This window comes from Schistocerca cancellata, chromosome 4 (assembly GCF_023864275.1).
Source record: "Schistocerca cancellata isolate TAMUIC-IGC-003103 chromosome 4, iqSchCanc2.1, whole genome shotgun sequence".
NCBI lineage: Eukaryota > Metazoa > Arthropoda > Insecta > Orthoptera > Acrididae > Schistocerca > Schistocerca cancellata.
In genome coordinates this window covers 224,473,217-224,488,921 of record NC_064629.1, presented here as the reverse complement: position 1 = coordinate 224,488,921, position 15,705 = coordinate 224,473,217, and the positions used below count along the sequence as shown (strand labels likewise).

At 34.8% G+C, this 15,705-nt stretch overlaps 1 protein-coding gene across 2 annotated transcripts in view; it reads right to left on the bottom strand.

The window, feature by feature from the left end:
- Positions 1-4,192: 4,192 nt before the first annotated feature.
- The window catches only part of LOC126185109 (cAMP-specific 3',5'-cyclic phosphodiesterase-like), a 954,034-nt gene continuing 942,521 nt past the window's right edge, over positions 4,193-15,705 (bottom strand). For both annotated transcript variants that reach the window (XM_049927917.1, XM_049927918.1), the window contains 5 exons: positions 12,678-12,776; positions 12,141-12,405; positions 11,355-11,632; positions 11,013-11,195; positions 4,193-10,896 (listed from right to left, as the gene is read on the bottom strand). In XM_049927917.1, the coding sequence (XP_049783874.1) occupies positions 10,570-10,896; positions 11,013-11,195; positions 11,355-11,632; positions 12,141-12,405; positions 12,678-12,776 (1,152 nt within the window). In that variant the 3' untranslated portion in view covers positions 4,193-10,569. The remainder of the gene's footprint in view (positions 10,897-11,012; positions 11,196-11,354; positions 11,633-12,140; positions 12,406-12,677; positions 12,777-15,705) is intronic.

Here is a 15,705-nt window from a genome sequence, read left to right as displayed (position 1 = left end):
CATCTGTCAGCATTTGCTTTCTTTGGAATTGGAATTATTACATTCTTCTAGAAGTCTGAGGGTATTCCACCTGCGTGATACATATTGCACACCAGATGGAATAGTTTCATCATGGCTAGCTCTCCAAAGGACAGCAGTAGTTCCAACAGAATAATGAAGCCTTCTCTGTCAAATTATTTTCACAGTATAATATCTCCCATTTCACATTCATCTACTGTCTGCCCCAATAGCTCAGTGGTCTGCGCAACAGAATGTCAGTCCTAAGGGCCCCGAGTTCGATTTCCAGCTGGGTCGGAGATTTTCTCCGCTCAGGGACTGGGTGTTGTGTTGTCCTAATCATCATCATTTCATCCCCATCCATGTGCAAGTCGCCGAAGTGGCGTCAAATCGAAAGACTTACACCCGACAAACAGTCTACCTGATGGGAGGCCCTAGTCACACGACATTTACATTCATCTACTTTTTCATCCCTTTCTGTAATATCATCTTGAAGTTCGTTTCCCCTGTATAGCCTCATATATACTTCTTCCACATTACAACTCTCCCTTTTTTGCATAGTATGGGTTTTCCATCATAGCTCTTGATATTCATACAGCTGCTTCTCTCTTCTCGAGATGCCCCATTAATTAATCTACAGGTGCTACCTATTTTTACCGTAGTGATATGTGCCTTTACATCCTTACATTTGTCCTTTAGCCATTCTTGCTTAGCCATTTTAGTCACTTTCATGGTTTAGAAGAATTTGCATCAACATTATCTCAATGATTCACAGAGAATGTCTTGCCCCTTGAGTTTATCTCTGGCCAGTTAACCATAAGAAACTGCTGTATTGCACAAACACTTCATGTTCATGTCATGTCTTTAATATAAGTTATGTAAAATATTTTATTATATAATGTTCTCCCTCATTGTGTGCCTACCATTTTTGATTATACTTGTGTTTAATTTTATTGGATACTAAATCAACCTGCTACATTTTTAGTACTGTAAAACTTGGTGAAAACTTGGAGTGCAACCAAAGTATGAGCATCTAGTTAATTATACCGTAAGTCCTCTTTATTCCAACCATTGACTGTTATATATTTTGTACTTTAATTACATTACATGTGGTGTATAGGCCTGTTTTACACTCACTTGAAAATAGCTACACAGCTTGTAACTTTGCAGAGGTTGTCAAGGCATTGTAAAAAGATGTTTCAGTCTGACAAATGTCTGACAGTGTGGCAGATTGTTACCATTCAGAAAAAAACTATATTCATGAATACCTGTTGTTGAACTCAGATGAGTTATTGACCACAAATTTAATTGGTGAATGAATACTGGGGGCTGTGATTAGTACATAACCCCAGCTGCTTACACAGTTGTGTACAACACAAGAGTCAGCCTCCCTCCCCCTTCGCTCACCACACCTCCACCTCACACAGTTAATTTCCTTTTGTGTAATTATCTTTACTAAAGTAAGGAATATCCAAAATATTATTCTGTAGGAAATCAATGAATTAAAATATGTTAACTTACTGGTTTTTTATGTCCTCAAAGCAGGAAGCTGTTCTTAACGCCATACAGGCTGAACCTAAATGTTGTAGGTGGCATCAAATATTTTTTCCAGTTTAATTAGTCATCAGTAAGCATAGCCAGAAATTATGATTTTTCTATGTAAAAAAAAAAAAAAAACCTATTTCTAAGAGTGATACAGAATTTCAGCCAAAGGAAATCTGTTTTGGACTGTGCAAAATTTAATGAGCTGGTAGATTTGTGAAAAAAAATCTCTTCCAAAAGAATTGATTCTATCGCCTGATTCAAATAAAATGATAATGCAAACTGGGGTTACTTTGGCCCTGTGCAGGTAATTTTAGTCCAGTGGTATAAAAAGTTTAAAACAAAATTTCCCATTAGAATTACATCACTATCACGTAGTATACAAGGCAGTATGCATTTACTATGTATTAAGAATGATCTGGGAGATTACAAGTTCCACGAGGTAACATTGTGTTAGCAGCACTGAACTTAATTTTGATCATAAATATTTTAACAGCAATTAGACCTCAGTAGCTTCTGCCTGGAGGTTTAACATTAGTTAAGCTAAAAATATGATAAGTGTAATTTTTTGTTCTGTCAGTATTAGGTAAAAAGATGAGAAATTGTCATTTGTGTGAAATTAAATATGGGTAATTTATTTAACATTGCTGTAAAATGGTGCACATTCTTGAAAAACCGGTGGGCCGAAATTTTCCCAAATGGCAGATGAAGTGATGCTGGAATTTGATGGTGAATCTGAAAGTTTCTCTGTGCAAAATGATGTCCAGCACCACACACAAAGCAGTTGGAGATTATGCTACAGTTCTGTATGTCAGAGAAGAATATTCCGGAACTGGGACTGAGGTGAGTGATGAGGGACCTAGAATGAACTGTATGGGAAAGACAAAGCCCTACAGAATGTGGCAAGAACAAAAAGATAGACAGTTATATCCTTGGAAGGATTTTATAAGAATTATCATTCCAATATGACTAAAAATGTTGCTATTTTCAAGCACCAGAACTTCTTTAATTTGTGTAATAAGGCTCATATCCATACAGTACTCCTTCAAATATGATATATTCTGTTTGGAAATAGTTATGGACAAAATATACAACACTTGTATATTAACTTTATTCAGAAATTAATACAGTAAACTATTAACTGTCCTTACCTCCAAAATTTGGTGTTTCATTTGTTCTTCATGCTCCTGAACATTTACTCTAGAGAAATTCATTGTTTTCCCTTTATTCCAAAATCAAATTACCACTTTTTCATGAATAAATGACTGGGTGGGCCAAACTAGCCCAAAGTGTGGGTAACATTGGCCAACTTTTCTTAAATAGCACCACAGTTATAGATGTGATTTTTTTCCAGTGACTGACTTATTGTATGTCTTTGACAATACTAGAAAAATGTATTTGGAATTTTATCTCTACCACTATCTTTTGTTTTCTTGCCACATATAAAAAGAAAACAAAAATTGACCCAAAGTAACCTCTGTTTATGGCAGTTCCTCCACAAAAAGCAAGAAGAGCATAGGACCAATGCTCAAACCCCATCGAATGTTGAACATAATTTGTCCTCACATAAATATGAATCTTCTCTGAGTTACCTGAACAGTCTAGTACAACAGCTTGTAACTTTTTCCATGACAAAGTATTACATGTTAAGACATTCTTCTGTCAGTTACAAATGGCTGTCAAGCAGCAAGATTTAAATTTATCTTTAAATTTTTTTGTTACATGTTATTCTCTATGTTACTGGGTGAATTAGCAAAGATTTTCACTTTTGCATGCTTCAGTTCTGTTAGTCCTGCAGCACACTATGGCTGTGGAACATATTGTGAAAATTATTTTTCATTTGAATGGTAGTATTTTAAAACTTAATATTGATTTTGACCTGTTTGATTTTGACAACATACTATACATGAAAATAAATGTGCTGTGAGGCTGTTATTATTTGAATGATGCACAGATAATATGGTGTCACATTGGTTTATCTCTGATGAGTTAACCATGGGGACTCGCTGTATTAGAATTCTTCACACACTGCTGTTAAAGAAACATTAGGTGTTATTTATTACATGTCTTTATACCACAATTTCTTTTTTCCTCAGTGAAACGTTTCTCCAAAACAGTAGGCTGTAAGTTGTTCATGACTAAAAATCCACATTATTCTCTCCAAAAAAAAAGCAGCCGAGACATTGTGCGGCATCAAAAATCTCACTTTAGCTCTCAAGGATGACACTTAATCATGTCATGATATTGTATAGGACACACAACTATAAACTTGTTTCAAATCACATATACAAAATAATGATTATTGCTCAGGCTTGCAGAGTGATACATTTGCTAAGAATGAGTTCTGACTGTGCTTATGCAGCAGAGATCACTCCATCCAGTTTCAATACAGAACTGTATTTCAAAAATCATTATGAAGTTAAACTGGATGCTATATTCTACCACCTGACACTACGATAATATTCTGGAAACCTAAGCTGTTATTTCTGGGAAGACTTAATTAATGGCTTGGCCGAAACAAAACAAAAAAGATTTGTTATGCAAAACTTACAATCAAAGTGCTGTTTTCCAAACCTTCCCAATTTTCTCACACGTAAAAAAAGGAATAAAAGGGCGATAGAGTAAATAGGTACATGAAATAAAGGAACAAATATACAAGCTTCAATTCTGATTTATTGACTGATCTGGGCTGCACATAAGGTGAGGTATTCATACCAACAGTGACACATTGAAGTTTTACAACAGAAACCAAAACCAGCATACATTTCAATTTTATTGTTTCACATACAATAGGAAGAAGGTTGGTTAATGACAATCACATGAGGCAAATTAATGCCACTATTTCATAATGTATTCCTCTGACACAAACTAAATATTTTTAAGCCAGGTGTACAGCTCTTTCCAACAGACATTAGCTTTTATTTCATAGTCTCATATATGTTACCATTTATATAAAGTTTTATTTTTCACATGGTTCAGACAGAGCATTGGATGGTATTCTTTTATAAAGCAAAACTATTAACACCATTTACTTCCTATTTTACACAGTGAAATTTGAACAACTATAGCTAAACATTTTCTTTTACATATTTGCAATCTGACAGAGGAAGTGAGCTACATAAACTGAAATCTCTTTTGGTACAAACAAGGAAAATCTCTTATTTTGTACATTGCTTAGTTTATCAGAGGTAAGATATATCTTTCACAGTTGATGCAGCTTGGAACAGTGTACATCTATACACACATGCACACACACCAGTGACTGAGGGAGTTGGTACAGTTAATGACTGACCTATGATCTGCAAGATGTTTTATCTGAAAACTAACTATGTCATAACGTGCCTCCGAGAATGTTATAGGTTCTTATGGATAGTGTTACGATTTTACTTCTCTTATTTTATGAGAAACTTTTTTCCATTCTTGTCTCTTATGGCAGAAAAGAAATAAAGCAGGGGTTGCAGCTATAATACTTTATGCAAAGAGAGCAGTCAATCAGTAATAACTATTGTGGCCCATAAATTATAAATATGAACTGGAAGCTTTACTGTAAGGTGACTTCAGAAATATATTTTAAAAGATGAAAATGCTGTTAGCTAGGGGTTTTAAAATACCTCACAAGAAAAGTCAGTAAAGAGAGGCACCAACAACTGATTCTATTAATTTTAAATATTACGTTGAGAGTTAAAACATTAAAACTATTTCTACTTTCCTCCATGCTTAAGTAATTTTGTAATGGTATTTTAGTTTTCACATTCATGTTCTTGAGATTATTAGCATTACTGGAAATAATAATTCTGTAGTAGCCAATGCCAGATAATGGATGTGGTAGACACAGAGCATTTCACTTTGGACAAAGTAATAACTATTTTGTAGTGATATTAGCAAAAACATAAGTTTATTCATTTGGATTAAGTTCTGTTGCTACCTAAGTGATGACTGAAATGCTGCAGTTCTCCCTTGAGCTAAAGCAAACATAATTTCTGTAATAGTGTTCAATGCGGATGATACACCAATGCACTCACATGAGAGTATTGCAGAACACTTGATTAATCTAATGCACACATGTTCAACAAATTCTAACTGAAATACTTTAAGAGTGGGTTGTAATTTTATAGTCATGACAGTTTCAGTAGCAGCACTATAAGAGCATTTGTGTACATGTGTATGTAGTTATATACTGTTCCTTATGACATAGGATTAACACAATATTCACTGTATTGCAGCATAAATTAGTCACTTATTACAAAAATATATGAGCTAAAAGAGAACATTCTGATATAGCAGTCAAATGGTTATACCCTATCTGAATACTAAATAATAAATGCTGAAATTAATATCTGAAATTTTTATAGCACATTATGAAACAGATTTCTCTGTGACTGCAACATCTGTTTCCTGCCTGCCAGGTATATAAGCCCAGTAGTATTTCACTTACGCCTTTAATAGACATATACACGCACACATATATATATATATATTTATATATAAATACATATAATACAATACAAATGTAATTTCATCAGCACTTATTATTTGTCTCAGGCTGCACTGGTGCAGTGCTTTTATACTCAAATGCTACAATGTCTGAAATTCAGTTTAAAAGAAAAGAATAAACAAAAATTAGGGCAATTTTGTATCACAAAACTGCTTGAAATTATGTGGTCTTTGATAGTAGTATAAGAACTCAGAACTGCATACTGTTACATGAAATGGCAATGTTGCATATGGATTCCACATGCTCATACACATCTGAACATAATACTTATATGGTAATGAAAAATTTGTGCTTTGAAAGGCATCTGCATATGCATGATGATTATATTGTGCATATATAACATTGTTGCCAGCTGAATATTTAATATCGAGAAATAGATTTTTGAAAAATAAAACATGAATAAATCATGAAAAGTCACAAAACACCAGTGCAGTTAACTATTGGAACAGTGGTAACACATACGCAGCTAATATTTTGGCAACATAATACTGTTCTGGGAGATTTGTGAATCTACACTACTTGATAACGACTAGGGTTCCTCCAGTAACATCAACATTGCCATCTACACGTTATCACACAATTACATGAATTTGAGGTACATTTGTAATGTGTGATAAATATCATATGAGTAAATAATGTATCAATAAAAAGCAAGTTACATGGAGAGAGACACATTGAAAATTATGGCATATCAACCATTTGAATTACATACTCCCCGATTCAAATATTAGCAAAATTTCAATGCTAGTCATCTAAAACAAATTGTCAACAAAAATGATTTTAACAAAGTTGCACAGATACACAATAAATGGTTATATCAACACACTAACTGTTTAAGCTGGTTTCTAGAAGGAAAACTACTGTTATTCATTTCTTGCATTTTTGTGGTTATTTGCCATGCTTTTGAAATAATAATACATCACCATCCATGAAATCAGTTTCTAAATTAATTTCATGTTTATTTCAGTAGCTTTCTCATTCTGTACATATAAAAATGTCTATCCTGCCACACAAACACATTAGTTCCAATGACTAGCTTCTGTGTATCTAACAGAAAAACAGCTGCAGTAAGACTATAGATGAAACACAATATTATGAACTAATGCTATACAGATATTGTCATTCTACAATAAAGTTATAAGTTCCATTTCTTTTGAATTTATATGTGAATTATGACATTTCTGGTTCTTCTACACACTTCTATTCATTATTAAAAAAGACTTTGGTATATGTTGACCTAACTCTTGAATATCTCAACACAAATGTATGGTGTTTATACACATTTAACATCGATATGTCCTGGAGCAATAAATATTTTATGTAAGAAATTATTAGAGTTTAAAAGCTTGTATTCAGTCAGTGAGAATGCACAGAAAGAAACAAAAATGTTTACTTATTTTCAGTATATATTAATTCTGCGATAATGTACTGTAGACACTCACAATTTACTTAATGATGACAATACATATCATGAGCAAACTGTAATAAAGCATCCAGATCTGAAATTGTTCCAGATATGTAAACATTTACATTTGCACATAGACGAAATGAAGAAACACACACAAAAATGTGAGCAAAATGTTCTCCTACAAGAAACCAGCATTTTAATCCTGGGAAAGTGTGTTTCTCTTCTTCTATACACAGATCTAAATACAACATACACAATCTCTGTTTATTAATTTCGGCAATAAAGTTATCTTTAGTTTTGTACAATAGTGTTACAAACTTATGTGCCATTACAGAAAGTGAAACACAAGCAGATAATATATATTACAAACAGAATATAACAATTTAATAACAACAAAGTAATTACAATAAATAACCATACAGATGTTTATGAATAGTCACACACATAATAATGTTGGTGAAGATGAAAGTGAAGCACCAGTGCCTACACTTACAATTAACATTACACATTACTGCTTTTTGCAAACATACACACACAATAATATTTTCTATAGATTTTTCATGAAACCCTGCTTTTCCCCATGTCCTAAGTTTTGTGAAAGAGTTCCTCAGTATTTTAGATCACTGCCTAGTAACGTCCAGCGTTCCTGCAGTCTGACAAACATACCACACACACACGTATAAGAGAGAGAGAGAGAGAGAGAGAGAGAGAGAGAGAGAGAGAGAGAGAGAGAGAGAGAGAGAGAGAGAGAGAGAGGGGGCAGGGGGCAGGGGGCATTTTGGGAAAGTGCTCTCATTTTTAAATACTTTCACACCGATCATACTTTTGTAATCAGTGGTTAACCACCATCTGCAAGATACTGGGAATAGACGTATAAATTCTTGTATGAAATGTATCAGTTCTCTGCATTACTGATTGCCTTTATAGAAAGAAACCCAGCTTTCAGACTGTTCCATTTCTTTAAAAGAATGTGAGAGACAGACTGACTGACAAGATTTTCTGTAAATTAGATATACTCAATATTCACAAACTTTCAGTACTTTCTGTGATACCACAGTTTTCATTTTCAGATTTATTGAATTAATTCCAAATGGCCCAGTATCCATGACATCACGTGAAGAAAGTGGGTGTCGATAATGCTCTGAAGGCAAATACCAACACTTAATTTTAATTCCATAATTTAATTTTTTCATATTAAACATTACAAGTTTTACATTTTAGTCTTTCCATATATTAAGTTGTATTTTGTTTAGCGGAAAATTTGTCTTACTGGCACCAAGGTATATTAAGGAAATGGCAAAGTATATGTGAAGTAGTTAAAGGAAACAGGAATTGGAAACTGAGTAGGGGTAAGGAGTCTCTCACAAGGAAAGTAATGACAACATAATCATCAGATAAGAGCAAACTATGTATGATGATAATGTTCAACCTAGTATGCTTTAGTCTGCTATTGTTTACACAAATCTGGCTAAAAAAGCATAGCAGTAGAATAATGATAAATAATTTTTAATCCTATAGCTGAAAGTTTGTTGGAGATTTTATGTAGTATGCACATCACATATCCCTTCAATAGCAAAATATGCTAAATAACACCTTTTAGTTGAAATTAAGAAGTATGAGGGACAAAGGGCTGTATTCCAATTTTCCACAAAAAGTGTACAGGTAGGACAACAAGTGAGAGATGACGAAAGCTGAGAGAAATGACAATACAATACTGATGGGTTAGCTGAAGTTCTTATTCACTTTTTGTATTTAATGTGGTGACTGAAAAAAATTATCAGACCTCTGAAAATGATACAGTTGTTTTGTGTGTACTGTTAAACACATACACTTTCAACAAATAAGTATTCTCATTTATTAGATTTCAGCATATTTGTGAAACAAACAGTTGTACTCTGACCATACTGAAAGAAGCACTGAACCTGCCAGAGCCTTCTTTGTCTTTCACACAGTGACAACAATGCCAGCTAGACTGTCTTCCTTATTGTAGTGAAGTCTCAGCATGTGGACAGTTTGAAATAAATCTTAATTTTACTTCAAGTGATATGAGAAAACATTATAAAACAACACAAAAGATATACAGATATAAAAATTAGTTTCATTTATGAAGTGTCACATTCACAACTGAAAAGACAGTTGCTGTGACAATGTCAAATACAATTTATCACAGCAGCTACAAAACAAATACTATGTAATTTATGTTTTGTATCTTCTCCTCTCCCTCTTCTTTTTTGTTTACCCTTTCTCACTCTCGCATTCACCCCCTCATCCCCCAACATTTACAGAAAATGTTGAAAACACACTATTTCCATTTCCATCACAGGGCCAAGTAAGCAGTAGGTTTCAGGTAGTCCCTGACATAAATGGCAAGATTAAAAAAGAGATATGTTTTGTTGACTGCATTGAGAATCACACTTAAACTGTACTGAATAATCAGAGATCAGGACAGAACCCAATGGTTGGCAAATACTTATTTGTTGAAATTATCTGCAGTCTAGCTGCCTACTCCACTGCATTTGTGGTTATTTTACTTCACTTACAGTAAGTTTTATTCTTTACTGGCTTACACACTTAATAAATTATAATATCTCTCTATATTTGCAACAGTATTTTAAAATACAAGGAAACAAAGATACAGTATATGACTATTCTCCTACTTTTGGTACCAGAATTTTGAATTCACCGCTTTACCAATTCTTAGTTTCCTGCTTATAAAGCAGTCTTCTCACTCCTCTCCAACAATACATGTTTCTGCATAAGTACAGCTGCTATTGTACAGTGGGATAACAATGCTAGAGAAACAGCTATCCTCAAATTAGCTAGTACTTTGCTCTACACATGCCATACACATTGACAAAATTCAGATGGTAACCTTGTACATTCATTACAACATTTTCTTATTTGCTGGTAGCTTCTCTTCATATCAGCCTCCAGAAGGCTCAAAACATTTTCAGATGCTTACATTTCTCAAGTAATACAAAATAAAAGACCAGAGTAAGAAATGAAGAATACGAAAGATACAAGAGCAGACAGATCGTGTGGCGTACTGTGACAGTGTTCACTGTCTGACCCGCCACCACTGCTGCACCTTCTCGTGCAGCTTCTTGCAGAGTCCCAGGAACCTCCGTCACATTCCTGCTGCTGCTGCTTCATCTCCTTCACCTTCACCTTCTCCTTCCTCTAGGGTCACCTGAAAGCGAATTCTGTCTGGTTGTCCAGAATGCCTGGGTGCAGCCGCCCCACTCTGTTCACTGCCACTGTCTTCTGTATCTTCCTCTCCTTCCTGCTCTCCTTCTGTTTTTCCTCCTTCTGCTGGAGGTGGACTCGGTGGTATCATACTTTGGTACCAATCTCGGTTTTCCTCTAGTGTATCTAAGATGTCTTGTGCATCTGGGTGTACCAAATCAGCCCAAGTTTCCCACAAGGGGTGCACAATGTAGTCAATGAAGCCAACCTGAAAGCAGATGTACATTTTAGCATCATTGTGAATGTTCACACACACAGACGACAGAGAGAGAGAGAGAGATAGAGAGAGAGAGAATGAATTCTAATGACAGGATCTCTACAAACCTGAGACTTCTCAATTGTGGCACTGTGTCTGTCACACATTGGGCTGATGTCTAGGTTCTGTTCACGCTCTCTGTCCCCTTGCTGAAAGAATTCCTCCATCAAAAGATCAACCCATCGTCGATATAATGGAAGAGGCTTTGTAGGATTGCTCAGATCAGCACAGTGAACTAAGTTCTCTAGTACCTGGAACCAATTGTAGCAAATGCCGAATGAAGCTAGTTCAATGGCTGATAAAATCTTATGTAAGTAATTTCATGTAACGGAGTGAAGGAAATTGGAATAAGCAACCTTCTATGGAAATAGGTAAAATAAATAACTACATCAATAATAACTGAAACGTACCTGAATACGATCAGTGTAGTTGTCTAGCAGTAAAACTCCAGAGCCAGCCACTTTCTTTGTCTCCACCATTGTTTTAAGATCAGCAAGGAGAGACATGTGTTTTGACATATCAGTTGATAGTACCATGTCAATGGCCATTTTTCTTAATGTTTGGCGTTGCTTTTTGCTCATATTAACAAAAATATCGCATCCTTCATTTTGGAGGAGTTTGAAAGCTACAGCCAAGTGGTGATTTTCCAATACAGATTCATCATTGTACATCAAAGCAAGTTCAGAACCTGAAACAAGCAAAATGAAATATTAATGTATCCATGTGAATTCAATTAAGGAAACAAACAAATATTTCAATTAAGGAAACAAACATTATAAAAGTAAATAACAGCAGGAGTATTACAGGATGTTTTCATGTCATTCATCTAAGGAAAGAGAATGAATACAAACTACAGAATGAAGTGGACTACATGCAACAAAATTAATTCCTTCCTTCCCCCCCCTCTAAAATGACGTGATGTATGTACGAGAAAATTCGCAAGGCTAAGCGAACATGTGCAGCAGAATTATCTTTCAGTTGAGAGGAATACTAACCCATCACTTAACTTCTGTAGTATGCTGTGTGATCAGTTATATTTAAAGTAAAGCTTTGTGATAGTCAAACCATCCTTTGAATTGGCTATTGTTTTACACTTCCTTTTACTTTTATTTTTATTTTTTAAGAAACCCAATGAATTAATTACAGGTTTCCCATTAAAAATAAATAAATAAAAAAAAACTTTTCTCAATGCTTACTTGAATTTATAAGGAATTGGTTGGTGAGTCCAGGGTGATCAACATCATGTATTGTGGCTGCAAACAATGCAGCCATGATTTCCAGTGGTGTAAAAACTGACTCAAGTGCAGGAGAATTGAGAAGAACATTAGTAGATTGTGTAACATCTGCTGCATGCAGACTGTTGTGAAATGGATTATCTTTGACATAATGGTCCTCCAGCGTCATCATGAATGTAATAAATGTCTTTGGAGGGATCATGAAGGTCTTCAGCAGATCACGATTCTGAAACAGAGAAGGTAAATAGTTGAAAGGCCAAGTCAATTTGTTACATAAAAATTGCTAAAATGAGTTAACACCAACAGCATTTTTGCCTTGCCTGCTGTTACTAGTTTCAGACACAGACCATTGTAACAAATGATAATCAAACTGCTATACACTTCACTTCATAAAGTAACAGTTATTATCTCTTTATCATAAATTCCTGCTTCGCACTACTTGAACGACATTTCTTCATAAAGATGCATTGTTTAAATGAGAAATTGTGACTTACTAACCTGGAAAGCTGTGTAAGCAACGCAAGTCAGAGGTCTGCCATTGGATAGCTCTCCTATTTTGAATATATCAATGCCCCATGTGTCAATTTCTGCAAGCAGCTGTAAGAGAAATACAAACAATGAAAAATTTTTTGGTCCCAGATTTGAAACATACCGTGATGAAACTAAACAGCATTAATTGAATTTATGTTGCAAACAGAAACAAAACATTTCACAGACGGTAGTACCAAACTTGCTGTCCCTCCCTTTGAAGTATCCATGTGTAACCTCTTTAAAGAAATATATTTGATTATTCTTTTCTGCAAGGATAAAAAAAAATTGCAACAAGGATTTGAAAAGTAATTCATGCATACTATCATGGAGTGTTTTCAGAAGCGTATGTAGCTCTTCCAATTTATTATTACCAGAGTGGCCTTGCAGTTTAAGTATGTGACTCAAAATTGCAAATTTTCCTAGCCACACTGTTTATTGATTTGAAGTGTCTTACATATTTCGATTATACATCACTTTCAAAGGCTAAATGGAAAACAAAGACATAGTATAATTAGTGAAGAAATGGTTACATCTCTGGAGAAGTCTTACCACATATAAAAGTATGGGTACATACTACTTAGTCATCTGTTACAGACATTGCTCATGAGAAAATAATAATAGCTTAAATGAATTGTGTTAGTTAATATGGTATACAGTTATTTAATGATATATCATCATGATATTATTTACCACACGTTAAATGTAGAAATTTACCAATCAGGATTGACCATAACCCAATTACACGTTTTAAAATAATGGCTGTATGTAAGAATAAACATTGCATACATGCCATAATATACACATGTAGATTTACATCATGGAAGAATAACTAGTGAGAAATTTAATAGATTATTGTGAGGGGAGAGGAGAGGAAAAAAAGAGATGGAGCATTGGGGGAAGAGGGAAGGAAGACAGTTTAAGTAGAAATATTATAACTAAGACAAAATTATTCCTGATGTAAAGGATGTTCCAAGCAAAATCAGTTGTGTTTATAGTCGCTTAAGAAACAGCCATTTCTACCACCATGTTCAGTATATAAGCCCATAATTACAGCCTTAAAAAGGACTATTACAGTCTTACAGTCAATAAGAGAAAGGGGTTGCTAATTTTGGTGGAGGGGGGAAGGGTGATGATGATGTTTGGTTTGTGGGGCGCTCAACTGCGTGGTTATCAGCGCCCGTACAATTATCCAATCTTTGCTCAGTCCAATTTCGCCACTTTCCTGGATGATGATGAAATGATGAGGACAACACAAACACCCAGTCATCTCGAGGCAGGTGAAAATCCCTGACCCCGCCGGGAATCGAACCCGGGACCCCGTGCTCGGGAAGCGAGAACGCTACCGCGAGACCACGAGCGGCGGACAGGGGGGAAGGGTGTAGTTAAGAAGTGTGAAGTAGATGTTAGTAGAGGTGCAAGTTTGAGAAGTAAATACAAGTTTTCTTTAAAAATTTCATTGCAACTAAAAATAATGCTTGCGCCTCATAGTGGCATCACAGTATTAATTATATTATAAAAATCATCACTGCTATTATAAGATTTAAAGTAAGCTATACAACTAAAGTCTGGCTTCCTAGAACAATGTATGATGTGTGCATGAAGTATAGAATATAGAACAAGTTTTCCACTTTCTAGTAAAGGCTATATTACAAATAACAGTTGTAATGTAGACAATTTCTATGGATATAGTGCTGACGCTAGGGAAATTTACACAAGATAGAAGTGCCTGTATTCAATAAATGTTACGTAATGTGAATTAAATAGAGGAAAACTCTTATAAGCAATAATGAAGATGCAGTCGCCATCTGGCAAGCTGCTACATTTAATGCATTGTAAGTAATATCGTAATGATACATCATGAACAGACCGTATACCTTAGTGACTTTCATAACACAGCTAAGCTATAGTTATTTTTTCACAAGCAATGCCATCTAGTTTTTCCAAAAGACTACACTATTTTGTTCATAGTTAGGCATATGACGAGTGTAATACAACATTACTTATTTTATTACCCTTAAAGACTTACCATGTGTGTTTGTATATGTATTTTGAATTAGTGCAAATAGAGGATGTAGTAATGACCAACTGTAATTGTAAATCTTACATACAGGCTGAAACATTTTCACAAGCAATGCTATCTATCTTGCTGTTAAGTTTGCACATATGCATTTAACAACAAAATTAATCATTTGAACAAATGTAAAATAACAATCCACTAATTTTACTCTCATTTTGTTTTTAATCTTTATGTAATTTATAATACAAGTCTGTAAAATCACAAGATGTAAATGGTAGACATATTGCTACCCTAGCGTGCTATTGCAGCTGACTTCACTGAAAACCACATGCATTAGAACGAGTTATTTTGCACTTGTCAGTTCTCCACAATAGATGATTAAGTGCTACGTACTCTTATGTTCAGCATATACAGTGTTTTTCATATGAATGCTTTTATATGTGGTAAGAGTTCCCCCCAGATAGTTCAGTTTTACTGTGGGTTCAGAGTAACCATTTGTTCACAAATGATACTATCCTTGCCGGCCGAAGTGGCCGTGCGGTTCTAGGCACTGCAGTCTGGAACCGCGAGACCGCTACGGTTGCAGGTTCGAATACTGCCTTGGGCACGGATGTGTGTGATGTCCTTAGGTTAGTTAGGTTTAACTAGTTCTAAGTTCTAGGGGACTAATGGCCTTAGAAGTTGAGTCCCATAGTGCTCAGAGCCATTTTTGATACTATCCTTTGAAAATGATGTATAATTAAAATGCATAAAGCAGTTCCAATCACTAAACAGTGCATCTAATATAATTTTAAATTTTGAGTTCAACATGGTCACTATGCCTGACAATGCATATTTGCAGATCATTAGTTAACTATGTGATTTGTAAATGGGGAAAGGTTGGATGGATGGAGAGAGGGATATGCCAAGAGTGAGTAGAGTTTGAAAGTACTGTAGCATCCCAGAAATACTATTTATTGCAGAATACTCAATCTAAAA